The sequence below is a fragment of the Canis aureus genome, chromosome 23, assembly GCF_053574225.1.
Source record: "Canis aureus isolate CA01 chromosome 23, VMU_Caureus_v.1.0, whole genome shotgun sequence".
NCBI lineage: Eukaryota > Metazoa > Chordata > Mammalia > Carnivora > Canidae > Canis > Canis aureus.
The window spans coordinates 31199252-31214047 of NC_135633.1; the positions used below are offsets into that span (position 1 = coordinate 31199252).

At 36.8% G+C, this 14796-nt stretch overlaps 1 protein-coding gene and 1 long non-coding RNA gene across 12 annotated transcripts in view; one reads left to right on the forward strand and one right to left on the reverse strand.

The window, feature by feature from the left end:
• Positions 1 to 14796, forward strand: part of LOC144294967 (uncharacterized) — a 53615-nt gene that overhangs the window by 16880 nt on the left and 21939 nt on the right. The window lies entirely within an intron of this gene.
• NARS2 (asparaginyl-tRNA synthetase 2, mitochondrial) overlaps positions 1 to 14796 on the reverse strand; it is a 135718-nt gene that overhangs the window by 14033 nt on the left and 106889 nt on the right. For 6 of the 10 annotated variants that reach the window (XM_077867216.1, XM_077867211.1, XM_077867215.1 and 3 more), the window contains exons 12-13: positions 8140 to 8237; positions 5574 to 5600 (exon numbers count right to left, since the gene is read on the reverse strand). In XM_077867216.1, the coding sequence (XP_077723342.1) occupies positions 5574 to 5600; positions 8140 to 8237 (125 nt within the window). Of the gene's footprint in view, positions 1 to 372; positions 1593 to 3768; positions 3985 to 4575; positions 5111 to 5573; positions 5601 to 8139; positions 8238 to 14796 lie in introns of those variants that run through there. The other 4 variants (XM_077867209.1, XM_077867214.1, XM_077867217.1 and 1 more) reach the window with 4 other exon arrangements.

Here is a 14796-nt window from a genome sequence, read left to right on the forward strand (position 1 = left end):
GTCATTAGGAAATAACCTAAGATAAATTATCTAATGAGACAGAGAAAACTGATTATTCAGGTATGCCTGCCATTTACCATCATTTGATACATACAAACTCTACTGAGTATACAATTTTGCTGTAAGTCCATAGGTATGTAACTCAATAAGGACTAAAAGAGTTAAAAACAATTTGTGTAGCATTTCACAGTTTTAAACACACATATACACACACTTTCATGTAACTGTTATATCAACTCTGAGGAAAATGATGTATGAGCTCATACAGAGTAAGTGGCTTGTCCAAAAACATACACATAAAGTGCTACAATTATCAGGTCTCAACTCCCAAATCAGCGATCCTCTCAATAACTAATAATAAAAGTAACAATGTTACTTTTTTTAAAAAAGATTTTATTTATTTATTCATGTGATACACAGAGAAAGAGACAAAGACATAGGCAGAGGGAGAAGCAGGCTCCACGCAGGGAGCCCAATATGGGACTTGATCCCAGGACTCCAGGATCACACCCTGGGCTGAAGGCAGGCGCTAAACTGCTGAGCCACCCAGGCGTCCTGACAATGTTACTTATTGAATCCCAAATTACCCATCCTTTAGGTTTAGCTATATTTGTATCATCATCTTGCAATGAAAATACTTTTCTTCCAAATTTCATTGGGAAAAGGCCAAGTGGAATTTAAAAATTTAACTGTATTTTTCTTTCACAGGTATCAAAAATCTATTTTATTTATTTATTTATTTATTTATTTATTTATTTATTTATTAAATCTATTTTATTATCAGGGAAGTTATAAACATCTATTATAAACAAATTATAACGGTCGTTAGTTTAGATAATTAATACATCTCATTCATTTTTATAATTAAAGATCAACAGTTATTAAATGTGACTGTTTTCACCCAGTCTGATGAAAGAAGATTTCAATTCAGAATAGTAACTTAAGGACCCCGAAAGGAATATTTTTTTCTGTGATGTCTAGTAAGTTGATGAAAACAAGATGGGCATTTATCATAGGTTAAATGGCACGTGGCAAATGATCCAAAAAACATTCTTTTTAGCTACAAGTGTTTCTCAAAGGTCACAGAGGGCAGTGATCTAATGATTAAAGACAAATTAAAATACCATCTCATCATGTCTTGAGAGAGTTTGAAAGGACCTTTCAGACTATGGTTCAGTCTCTTCATTTCTTCTTACTTCACATAATAGATTTGAGATGCTACCTGCTATAAGTACCTCTTCTTGAGGGAGTTCATCTTCCCATGAAATGCTCTCAACTTTCTAGGAAAATTATGATCAGTTCTATTTTTCATATGCTCTATCTTATGGCATGACAATTACATACTGAAAGCTTCTGCATTTCTAAAATTCAAACATGCATTCTCCTGTATGCATATTCACATGCAGTATGTCTGGCACGGGGTAATTTTCCTTAACCAGTCTTCCGGCTATAAAATACATGAATGAGTAAATCTTGGAAAAGGGATAACATCTTTGATATTGTCAATTCCCAAGATGCACTGCAGATAGCGTTCAAATCCCATCCCAAAACCTCCATGGGGAACAGATCCAAATCGACGGAGGTCCAGGTACCTGATTTTGAAAAACAGAGAATCCTCAACTATAGATGCTGTGCTGAATCAGACGTCGTGACAGGATTTTGTTTCAAAAGTATTCTGCAACCATTTGTTATTATTCACATCATTGTGGTAAACAAATCTTTTCCTTCCAAGGACAGGTGAATGACACAGAAAAGTTAAAATGATCTGTTGAAGGTTTACTCAAACAGCAACAAATTCTGTCATGCATTAATGGGCTTTGGTCACTTGATCCTTTTTTTTTTTACTTGATCCTTTTTAAGTCATTTATGGACTTACATACAGAAAACCTGCCTCACAAAGTTACAAAAAATGTTAATTTTCTTGAAAATGCATTCTACTTCTATGTCTTAATATGTTAATGCTTTTTTCTTACTAAAATCATGTTGTTTAATACACATAGGAGAGTGAAGGGTTTTGCCTGATAAATCATAAAAAGATGCCCCTACTTGATTAGACTATAAGCTCTATAAAGGGCAGGAACTGTGTCCTATTCAACCTTTTATCTCCAGGGTCTGCTCTAGAGTAGATACTTTACTAACTCTATGACGATTTATTGTTTGAAGGCATAAAAATATACTCTTGAATGCTAGAGTGAAATTTCCAGTTCTGTGCTTCAAACCTAGTAGAATAAGTCCAGAGTCATTTTTCTGGAAAGCTAGATAGGCTCTGAAGCTTTGTTTATACTCATTCAATTCCCATATGAGATCCCATGGCTAGAAAATGGTGCAGTCATGATTTGAATTCAGAATTCAACACACCAGCCTGTAATAAATTTATTTCACTAAAGGAAGAGGAGGAAGACTTTGTAAGTATTTTTACTATGTCATTTGGTGGGGGAATTCTTTAGTTATACAATATTGATTAAAAGCAAGTTATGGCTTCTTCTTTTTTCTTTTTTTAAAGATTTATTTATTTATTCATGAGAGACACAGAGAGACAGAGGCAGAGAGATAGGCAGAGGGAGAAGCAGGTTCCCTGCAGGGAACCCAATGGGGGACTCAATCCTGATTCCAGGATCACGCCTTGAGCCGAAGGCAGATTCTCAACCACTGAGCCACCCAGGCGTCCCAGTTATAGCTTCTTGAATAATTTGTAAAATCAGTTCTAGAATAAAACTTAAGTGCCATAGCTAGTACTCATATGGCTTTTCAAGAATAAAAACTATCACAGGTTGCCTTGGTGGCTCAGTGGGCTAAGCGTCTGTCTTTGTCTAGGGTCATGATATGGGGGTTCTGGGATCAAGCCCTGCGCTGGGGTCTTTATGCTCAATAAGGAGTCTGCTTCTCTTTCTCTGTTCTCCCTCATGTTCTCTCTCACTCTCTTAAATAAATAAATAAATAAATAAATAAATAAATAAATAAATAAATAAATATTAAAAAAAGACTATCACTTATTTCCCCACTATTAATAATAATGACCACATGTATCAGTATTTTAGACAGTTAAGATTAAATACTTATCTTTCTAAAAGATGAATTGCAACAAGGTGAATTACAATTAAGTGAGGGATCAATAAATAGGATATCTAGTATAAAACTTCAGATTATTAAGAACTATCAGGAATAATGGAAGAAGCACAATCTTGAGTAAATGAAATATTTTGTAGCTGAATTAACTTTAAGTTTATAAGGCATGAGGACAGGATATACTTTCATTTACTGAGAAAATGAGATGAAAGGCCTATCAAACCACCTGCCATAAATATCTGCAGGATCTGGGCTGGCTGCTAGAAGTCCAGCAATAGCTTTAGCTATCTCTAAATTTCTCATACGTCAATGTATACACGGGCATACATGTCTGGAAAATGAATTCAGCAGATGGATTCAGTCTATAGCATTTTTCTTGCCTTTGCTTTGATATATAGACAAGTCCACTTATAAAAAACAAGTTTTTGAACAAATACGCATTTGTTGGATTTTTTATTTTTGATTGTTGTTAAATTGATTCTAGGGTAGCCAGACTGTAGAAGAGATGGTATGAAATTTGTGGAACTAGTTATAAATGTGACTTACATTTGGCATGTAGAAATAGAAAGTGAGTAAATTATCTGACACTTGGGGTGGCTACTCACAGTGGAATGGAACACTAGTAGAGACTACAAACTTGAAGATTTCTAAATCCCTTCCACCTTTAAAATATTATATGATTACCAGATAAAGGGAAGCAGATTCAAATACTAGATATTTTTATTTAGAAATTTTAAAAGTTTGGGGATCCCTGGATGGCGCAGCGGTTTGGCGCCTGCCTTTGGCCCAGGGCGCGATTCTGGAGACCCGGGATCGAATCCCACGTCGGGCTCCCGGTGCATGGAGCCTGCTTCTCCCTCTGCCTGTGTCTCTGCCTCTCTCTATCTCTGTGACTATCACAAATAAATAAATAAATACCTTAAAAAAAAAATTAAAAAAAAAAAAAAAAGAAATTTTAAAAGTTTGAAAACTTTAGCTGGGACAAGAATAGTATTGGAATGGTTAATAAAGACTAAAAAGACCCAAACTTATTTAACCAACAATTAGAATTTGTGATCTAGCTAGTTTTTCCCCACTATGAAGATTATCTTGTAGACACACAAAAACAGGCAAATGCATAAGCTTGCTTGGTTAGGTTCATCTACCTAATAAGGCTGAGAACAAAAGAAAGAAAAGGAAAAGAAACTGAGGTTCCATTCTAGGTAGATACTTAACCTACATTGTTTCATTTTATCCTCACAATAATCCTGTTAAGTAGATACTATTATTCCATTTCACAGCCAAGAAAACCAAGACTTGGAGAGATTTAAGTATGCCTAAGGTCACTACTGGTATATAATAAGGCATTCAAGGGTCATGACCTGAACGTAATTTTAGGCTTTGGCATTTCTATAATCTAGCTCTTCCATTACCAAAAGTAGGGTGTGTAATTTGACTCTTCCTTCTTCTGAGGATAGCAAACGAATTAAGAATACTAATAATTAATATGAAGGAATGCTACTATAAAAATATAATTACATAATTTGTATATATTGAAAAGTACTTGAAGAAAGGGTCTGCAGAAAGAAAATCAGAACAATTTTGGAGATGTAAATGTATGAATACAGACAAGTGATCTTCCCTATGCAGCTTAGATTTCTATAGATTTTAGGGATCACTTAGCTCAAACCCCAGTTTCACACAGAGAGAAACTGAAGCTAAAAAGATAGGAACAAAGCCTCAGCTCTATGCTTCTGTGTGGTTTTAAGTTAGTTAATATCTCTCAGCCTTAGGTCTGGAGGGGTAATGAAAAAGAGATGAAAATAGTACCTAACTCACAAGGTGTTATAATAATTACATAAGAAAATATACATTCAGGGGTGCCTGGATGGCTCACTTGGTTGAGGGTCTGGCTCTTGATTTTGGCTCAGGTCATGATCTCAGGGTCCTGGGATTGAGCTCCTCATCCGGCTCCATGCTCAGTGGGGAGGCTGCTTGGGATTCTCTCTCTCCCTCTGCCTCTCTCCTGGTTTGCGTTCTCTTTCTCTCAAATAAATCAGTAAATCTTTTAAAAAATACATTAAAATTTTAACACAGTTATATGGCACACAATAAGTAATAAATAAAAGGCAGCCTATATTATTACTATTTTTCCAGCACTAAAAGGGAATAAGTAATCTTCTGAGAACCTACCTATTCATTCTTTTTTTTTTTTAAAGATCTTATACTTTAATTTTTTTTTTAATTTTTTATTTATTTATGATAGTCACACAGAGAGAGAGAGAGAGAGGCAGAGACACAGGCAGAGGGAGAAGCAGGCTCCATGCACCGGGAGCCTGACGTGGGATTCGATCCCGGGTCTCCAGGATCGCGCCCTGGGCCAAAGGCAGGCGCCAAACCGCTGCACCACCCAGGGATCCCCTATTCATTCTTAATACTCTTCCACAGTGCTTAGGGAATACATATAAAACCTACATAACAATCAGACCAATAGCTAGAATAAGAATGATTAAGGGCCACATTCTTACCATTGGTAGGTTTCTGTTAGTCCTGATCTGTAAGATGAAAGAAACAAAATTCTTTCAAACAATGGCAATAAGACGAAGATACCAACCACCAAACATTTATCCTGGGTTGTGTGCAGTGTTCTTTATAAAGAAGTAGACACAGGAATGCCTGGGTGGTTAAGTCGGTTAAACGTCTGCCTTCAGCTCAGGTCATGGTCCTGGAGTCCTTGGATCGAGCCCCACGTTGGGCTTCCCACTCAGTGGGGAGTTTGCTTCTTCCTCTCTCTCTGTCCTTCCCTCTGCTCAGGTGTGCACTCGCTGTCTCTAATACATAAATCTTTCCCCCCCCCAATTTTCTTTAAAGATTTATTTATTTATTTATTTATTTATTTATTTATTCATTCATTCATTCATTCATTCATTCATGAGAGAGAGAGTGAGAGAGAGAGGCAGAGACACAGGCAGAGGGAGAAGCAGGCTCCATGTAGGGAGTCTGATGTGGGACTCAATCCTGGGACTTCAGGATCATGCCCTGAGTCAATGGCAGACATCCAACCACTGATCCACCCAGGCGCCCCCCCCCCCCAAAATTAAAAAAAAAAAATAAAGAAGTACACACAAAAACCTGTGCTCTCAAAAAACATACAATATGATTGAGAGGCTGACCATTCAGTATGGTTAAGAAAGGTAAGTTAACCAATAGCCCTAGGTATAATGAAGTAAGTGGTACAGACAATAAATGTTATAGAAAGAAAGTATAGTCCAGAGCCCAAAAGAAGAGGTTCATTTCAGATGAGCTTCTTGTTCTATGACATAAGAAAAGCACTGTTACTTAAGGTTGCTGGGAGGTACACACAAGGGACATAAAGACACATTTCATTCTATAGCATTAATAATATAGATTCTGCCTTCAAAATATGGTTGTAAATTGGTTTTTGTTTTGCCAATGTGAAAAATGTTAATAAAATTTTAAGCTCTTAATACTCATTAAAATTAATTTCAGCCCTTTAACACCTAGCTGGCTCAGTTGGTACAGTGTGCAACTCTTGATCTCAGGGTTGTAAGTTTCAGCCCCACATTGGGTGTACAGATTACTTAAAAATAAAAATAAATGTTATAAAAAATTAATTTCAGCCCTTTAAAAGTATTTAGGATCACAGTGCACCTGAAGTGATAAGGACTATGAAAAAATCAGTTATACAGAAAACATGAACCGAAGTCACAGATAGATCCCTGAGACAGGGAAACACATAGAACTATTTCATTAGGAAAGATAAATTTGGATATTATCAGATATTAGGTAAACATGTAATGTTATGAGGAAAGGTTTCCTGAAGGAAGGAAGCAAGCAAAGAAAACAAACCAATTAATCTTTCAACAAATGAGGTTTCTTGCCATGTGTGATTTTTATTGTGCTTCAAAAAAACCCAGAGATCTTCAAATTCTTTCCATCTAAGGAGTTTGACCTTTACTTCATTTTCATGATTTTCCCAGGACTTTCTTAACAGTATAGTAATAGTAAGGAGTTAGTAATCTAACTAAATAGAGGCTTCTCAGAACATATTTATTTCCTTTCTTCTTCTGGACCCTAATCAAATAGAGCAGTTCAAATGATTGGATTACAAAACCAAGTTACCCAATAAATTTATAGGTTGGGATTGTGGAAAAGCATAAACTTTTAGCATTTCTCCATTAGGAAAAGAAGGCCTTATAAATGGCTATTTTAACAGGATATTTTCAAACTATCATATTCAGGCTTTTCCAGGTTTCTATGAAATCCAGTATTATCTGGAGAGTAGGAGAGTGGGATTAAGCCTTCAACATGGGAAAAACCTTTTTTTTTTTTAAAAGTCTGGCATAGCAAAAGTGGAAACCATGGAAAACAGAGGTTTATAACCTTGGTTAGTTTAGGAAGTCATTGTGGTTTGTTGGCAGACCGTGCATACATAGGAGTGGTAGTTCAATTAGAAACACGATTCCCTACTTCTCATCTCCAAAACATTTTCTGTGTGTTTATGGATTCGTTTCCTAGGTCTCAAGCAGCAAGTTAAAATGAGTTATTCAAATAGCTTAATCAAGACCCTTACATAGCAGAAAACCTGAGGAAGGAAAAACTGCTTATTCTAAATGTTAGTTTAGTGGATATTTTTAGTATCTTTCTTTCTCCATCTTTATCCTTTCTCTCGTTCAGAGTCTGTCTTTTCTTTATGGCTCTAAAGGAGTCTTAGTTTATGTTCCCAATCATAATTTAGAGTAAATAAAAAAGAACAGAAAGAAGGGGGAAAATGAAGGAAACCCTTTAAGGTTGTCTTCTACCATTAACTTTTTAAAAAGCAATTTCCATAGGGAGAAATATGCACCAAATAGTGGGCACATGTCACTGTGGCCTTATTTCACATAGCAGTTCCAATCTTTAAGAAAGGGGAGCTCAGGGAAGTCACATGACAACTTGCTCAAGGCCACAGAGAGTCTGAGATTCAGGTCAGTTAGGCACTGAGGCCCATTTGCTGTTCTTTGTGACTCTGCCAAGACTGCCTTCGAGTGCCCCATCTTCAATTTTTGAATTTTGTTTATGTCTGATCAATACCTGGCCAGTCGCTGCTCTAAGAAATGGTACCGTTCCTCTCTGAGGCTTCCTCCAAAGAGCTCTCCAACTCCAGGAACCAAAAGATCAACAGCAGCAACCTAAAAAGGAAAAAAGTCATGAGCAATTTCACATTTTACATTTTCAGGGGATTCCAACAATTGTCAGCATCTCAAGGAAGTGGAACTTTTAACATTTTAACAAGTGGCTATTTAACTGCTTACCAGAATCTTGTTTATGTTATCTGTTTCAAAATAAAATATTTTGTATTATTTTTAGAATACATGATACACAAATTACAGATGGACAGTTTCCTCTCTTGCACCATATATGCAGTATATTTAACAGAAATATGTTTTTTTAAAGATTTTATTTATTTATTCATGAGAGACACAGAGAGAGAGGCAGAGACATAGGCAGAGGGAGAAGCAGGCTCCCTGTGTGGAGCCTGATGCAGGACTCGATCCCAGGACACCGGGATCACAACCTGAGCCCAGGGCAAACATTCAACCACTGAGACACCCAGGTTCCCCCAGAAATGTGTTTTCTTCACAAATGTGGTATGTTAATTATAAAAAATGTGGCAAGTATTAAAAATTATAAGATATTAAAAGTCATCTATCACCATGCAGAAGCAATTGCATTTTGGCATATTTTCTTTCTGATTTTTTTTTCTTCCATGTTTATGGAGTACAGTAGATCAAATTACACATAAAAATGTATCATTCTAATGTTTTACTTAGTATTATAAATTTTTTTCTGATGTTAGTATACTTTGCATACTTAATTAAAAAAATAAAAATCTCTCTACCCAACATGGGACTTGAACTTAAAACTCTGAGATCAAGAGTCACATATGCCACTGACTGAGCCAGCCAGGCGGCGCAATACTGAATGTTTTAATACCTGCATAGTTTATTGTTTAAAAGTAACAGTTTTTATCTAACTGCTTTTCTCTTGTTGAGCATTTTAGTGTGTGTCTTTTGTTTGTTTTCTTGTAAATAATTTGGCAATGAAGATTTTTCTTTAACTTATAGTATTTTGGTAGGACATGTAAAATATGTCCTGATTATTGGGGCACCTAGGTGACTCAGTTGACTGTCCCATTCTTGATCTCAGCTCAGGTCCTGATCTCAGGGTAATGGGTCCAAGCTCCACAATGGGCTCCACACTGGGCATGGAGCCTACTTTAAAAAAAAAAAAAAGAAAATGTTCTGATTATTAATCAAAAAAGTAAAAACTGAAACAATGAGATAGCATTTTGGAGTTATCATAATATAAAAGTAAGAAAACAACACAGACAACATGGATTAGAAGTTGCATAAGCCAGTATTCTCTTATGTCTGATAGAATCTTTCTGGTCAGTAACTTGGGGAAAGATCATCAAAACCCTTAAAAATGCCACATGATTTGACCCAGCCTTGGCAATTCTACCAACCAGGAACTGGTTGCTCTCTAAAATCAAAATCAAAAAAACCAGGAACTGGTTGCTCTCTAAAATAAAAAACAAAAAAACCCCCAACAACCCCCAAACCAAAAAAGATTACCACACAGGGTGTTTATTGCAGCATTACCTAAAATAACAAAAATTCAAGTCATGTCAATAGGAGACAACTGTTAAACATGGATAAAAAATCTTAGACATGAATTAAAAAAGATTGGCATCTACATGAGATGTTAATTATGCTGCCACTATGATTTCTTCTGTTCTCTGGTATTTTCTTATTTTCTACAATGAAGATGTGTTACACTTTTATAATAAGAAAACATACAAAAAACTTTCAATAAAGGAAAATAGTAGCTTTATATTTTAATTTCTATTTTTTCAGTTACTAGTAATATTTAACTTTTATGTTTATTTGCTATCTGTATTATTCTGTGACTTGGTGGTTCTTTTTTGTGGGGCAGGTAGCAAGCATTATTAAGAAGGCACAAAACTGAGGTGCTTGGGTGGATTGGCTGGTTGAGTGTCCAACTTGGTTCTACCCAGGTCATGATCTGGGGGTCATGAGATGGAGGCCCTCTGCCCAGGATCTGTGTGGGGAATCTGTTTGGGATTCTTTCCCCCTTCCTCTCTTTCTTCCCTTCTCCCTGCTTGTGCTCTAAAAATAAAATCTTTTAAAAAAATTTAAAAAAAGAAGATGAAACTAAGAAATATATATTACAACAAATGAAAAATCAGAAATTCATAAAATATATTTTAATCTTCAATTAAAAAAATTTTAAAGTAAGCTCTACACTTAATGTGGGACTCAAACTCCCGACCCCAAGATCAAGAGTTGCACACTCTAGGGTGTTTGAGTGGCTCAATTTGTTAAGCAACTGACTCCAGATTTCGGCTCAGGTCATGACCTCATGGATTGTGAGACCAAGCCCCACCTCCAGCTCTCCCATTGGCCAGGGTCTGCTGGAGAGTCTCTCCCTCTGTCCCTCTCCCCAGTCGAGGGCATGCTAGTATGGGCATGCTCTCGCTCTCTAAAATAAATAAATCTAAAAAAAAAAAAAAAAAAAAAAGAGTTGCATGTTCTATTGACTGAGCCAGCCAGGGGCCCCTCACATTTAATTAAATGTCACATGACATTATAAACTCTTTTCTTAAACACTGTCTTACTTATAGCCTTACTTTACTATACAATTTATACTTTACAATTTACTATAAAGCAATTGCCCTGTTTTGATTTCAGAACTTTTGACTGAGGTATCTCTTATAAATAATTGAAATTAATAAAACTGTAATAATTCAAGAGTGCACCCCAAATACTGTATGCCTCATCTTCATTATATCATTAAAAGAGAAAACATCAGATATGATTTGGTGTGAATTACAGCGAGAGAAAACAGAAATTCACTAATAGCTTCTTTTACTAAATTTCCTACCACTTACTCAGCTGGTGAGAAGTAAATGTGCAAACAGATTTTGTCACACTAACACTGCTTGTTGACCACATCTTAGTAATTCTTCTGTGAACTTGGGGAAACTATAATGACCAAGCAGATAATTCGGAATGTAGATTTGGTGACTCAGATATGATGACAGGGAATGAAACACACAGCTTTGGACAGGTGGACAAGAAAGCCTTGAGAGGAAATTCTCAGAGGCTACACAATTAATAGAGTTGGACTCCGACCAGGACCCTGCAGTTACCCTTTCTATTCTCAGAGAAAGAAGTTTCAAGGGAGAGTTTTTTTTTTTAATATTGTATTCACTTATTTGAAAGAGAAAGAGAGAACATGAGCAGAAGGGAGGGGCAATGGGAGAAGGAGAAATAAATAAATAGACTCCTCGCTGAGCAAGGAGTCCAACAAGAGCTTTGATCCCAGGACCCAGAGATCATGACCTGAGCCAAAGGCAGATCCTTAATTGACTGAGCCCCTGAATGACTGGCATCTTTATTTCTTAGTATCTTGCTTTTAGATATGGCTAACATATATTAGAAGTTGAGAGACACCTGATCAAAAATCTGTTCTTAACCTTAATCCAAAGTTTTAAATTTAGAATTACAGGCCATCTGGATTAGAAAAGAATAGACACCAAGTGGCTCTCTGAGCTTTGCTTGAAAACATTTAATGACTGAAAATCACTATCCCTGAAGTATAGCATTCCATCTTTGTGTAGTTCTATTAAGAAGGGACAGGTATATCCAAAATCTATCATTTCTAAGCTTTGGAAGTTGAGGCAATTCCAAGCCACAAAGGTGAGCAGTAATTGCCTCTGCTACTGTAAGTATAGGCAAAGTTTATAAAAGTTCACTGCCTCAAAAACAGATGTTGGAGAATCAGCTATCATGGAAGAACAGGAAACAGGTAATCCAGCTGGGGCCACGAGGGAATGTGTTGTTTTGCTTTCTGTATAAGTTCATAAGAATCCAATAAGAGACACATTTCTTGCTTGGTTTGCTGCTAATACAACTAAAACAAGCACAAAGCCCTTTGGAGATCTTAGCATTTTCTGTAGGTCTCAATTATGTTAATTTTGAACTTAGGTTTTTTTAAATGCTATTTTTAGAGGACCATGAAAGATGCATATTTATCTTTGATTACAAACCTTCTTTATTTTAATATGTGAGCTCCCTGGGGAATTCAATGTACAACCATACTGGTTTTAGACCTATTTAGTTTTTATTTATCTGGAATATTTGCAACTGCACAGTAACAGTTGTGGAACTGATAGCTTCTGAATCTTTTGAGTAACCTTCAAAATCTTTTTTTTTTTTTATTTGAGAGAGAGAGAGAGAGAGAGAGAGCAGGAGAGGGAGAGATAATCTTAAGCTGGCTCTATGCCCAGCATGGAGTCCAATTTGGGGCTCCATCTTAAAACTCGGAGATCATGACCTGCACTGAAATCAAGAGTTGGATACTCAACCGACTGAGCCATCTGAGTCACCTTTAAAACCTTATGCTATAGTACGATATCTACATTTTTTCTTCTGGATTTCTTTCAAACCTGTTTTCCTAATAACCAAGACATTAAGATGGTTAAGCCCAGTTATTTCTACATTAGTTATCATAAAATTAATTGTGGTAGTTGCTGTATTAGTCAGGATAGGTTACATTATCCTAATAACCCAGTTATAAACAATCCCAGAAGCTTATAACAGGCTTCTCAATCTCAGCATTAGTGACATTTTTGGCCAAATAATTTTGTTGTGAGGGTCTGTCCTGTGCATCGTGGGATATTTAGCAGTATACCTGGCCTCTACCACCAGATGTCAGTTTCAATGCCCTAGTTGTGACAACCAAAAATGTCATCAGATACTGCTAAATGTCTCCAGCATAGGAGTGGAGGTAAGGAGGCAGGACGGGGAGGCAGAGGACACAAAGTAGTACATGACTGACAACTTCTGCTTTACAACAATGAATTGGCTTTTTAAAACTTATGCTACATGTCCATCCTGGCTTGAGGCTGATAAAAAAAACCACTTTGTGAGGTACTGCTGATTTGGCAGACAGGAAAAAAAAGAACACAGACAAGTATGTACTAAAAACATTTGTCCAGGAGTAATGGATATAGGTCACACTTGCTAACTATTCTTTGGCCAATACAAGTCACATGTGAGTCACTAAACGGATGTTGATGCGGCAGGAAAATATAATCTCCTCTGAGAGAGTAGTGGCCACTATTTATGTAGAGTACAACAGTTTACTATGTAGCCTCCCCTCTCCCAAACTGACATGGAATCTTTCACTTCCACTCTCCCAACCAAATCCTCATTGTTAATTAGAGAATTAAGGTCAGAATAGTTCTCCTATTTCTTCCTCTGTACTCTGGGAGAGGGGGTTAGAAAAGGAAAAGAAGTAAAGAACTTACCAAAATAGAAAAGAACCGAACAAAATAGCTATTTTAGTTGAATAAAAATTTTAGAAGACATCCAGATAAAGTCCCATATATCACTCTTAATTTTGTGACAAGCAGAAGGAATACACACATCATTTATGTCCTTTCTTTGGATGGCCTGAAAATTCACACTTTCAGGTGCACGAATTCATGTGATATTTTCTTGACAAAGAGTAAAGTTGCTTCTCCTTTTGAGAGAGATTGATCCTTTGAGTAAGACATTCCTTCACGGTGCCTCATAAATGTTCTATAACCAAGCATATTGTTTCTTTTTTATCAAGGACTGATTTAGCTCTTTTGAAGAAAGGCCCATGAAGGCTTTGTTTTCCCTTCTTTCTCCATGTCATCTTCTTCTCTTCTCTTGTTCTTTAGGTTGCATCTCTTTTCGACTCTATCAGTTATACTTCCTGCTTTCCTTTTACTATGATACCCTCTAATCTCTCTACGGAGTCTGCACACTTTCTGAGCAGCTATAATATAGCAAACTATTCCTCAACTATAAATGAAGACATTTACATTTGATAAACAGAGAGCTGCACTTCCTCTGATATGACACAGAAAACACCGCACTCCCTGAAGATTACTGACACAGCTCCTTCAAATTTCCATACCTTTTAGTGAGAGTTGAAATTTCCAACAGGATTCTTCTATGTTGTGTCTCCCCCTGATAAATGCTGAGCTAATTACTACAGAAACTATTACTCTTTCCGGTGCTCAAGTAGAGGTAGAGAGTACATACAGACATAAGAGAGTACAAACCATGACACAAAGGTGCACAAAATGTGAAACATGGACAGAATCACACAAATCTAAGAACTAATGAGACAAACATGGCTGTGTGTTTGCCCAGTGACAGGTGGTGAGAGGTTAAGAGTGCAAAGAGGCTGGAAACAGGCAAGTGGCCTAGATAGAACATGAGCTCATCATTACAATTTGCCCTTATGGGTTGGCAGATCTGTGGTTTATGGGAGTCTGAGGCTCGCTTAAAGAGCTAGGGCTGAGCAATCCTGCCCTTCATTCGGGAAAGTTAAAATTCACAGGCTGGATTATAGAATGTCCCCTTAGGATCCCTGAGTGGCACAGCGGTTTGGCGCCTGCCTTTGGCCCAGGGCGCGATCCTGGAGACCCGGGATCGAATCCCACGTTGGGCTCCCGGTGCATGGAGCCTGCTTCTCCCTCTGCCTGTGTCTCTGCCTCTCTCTCTCTCTCTCTGTGTGACTATCACAAATAAATAAAAATTAAAAAAAAAAATGTCCCCTTAACTCCCAAGTTTGATCAAATTTAAGCACTTCTGTAGCTACAATCTCCTCTATGTTCCTACGCAT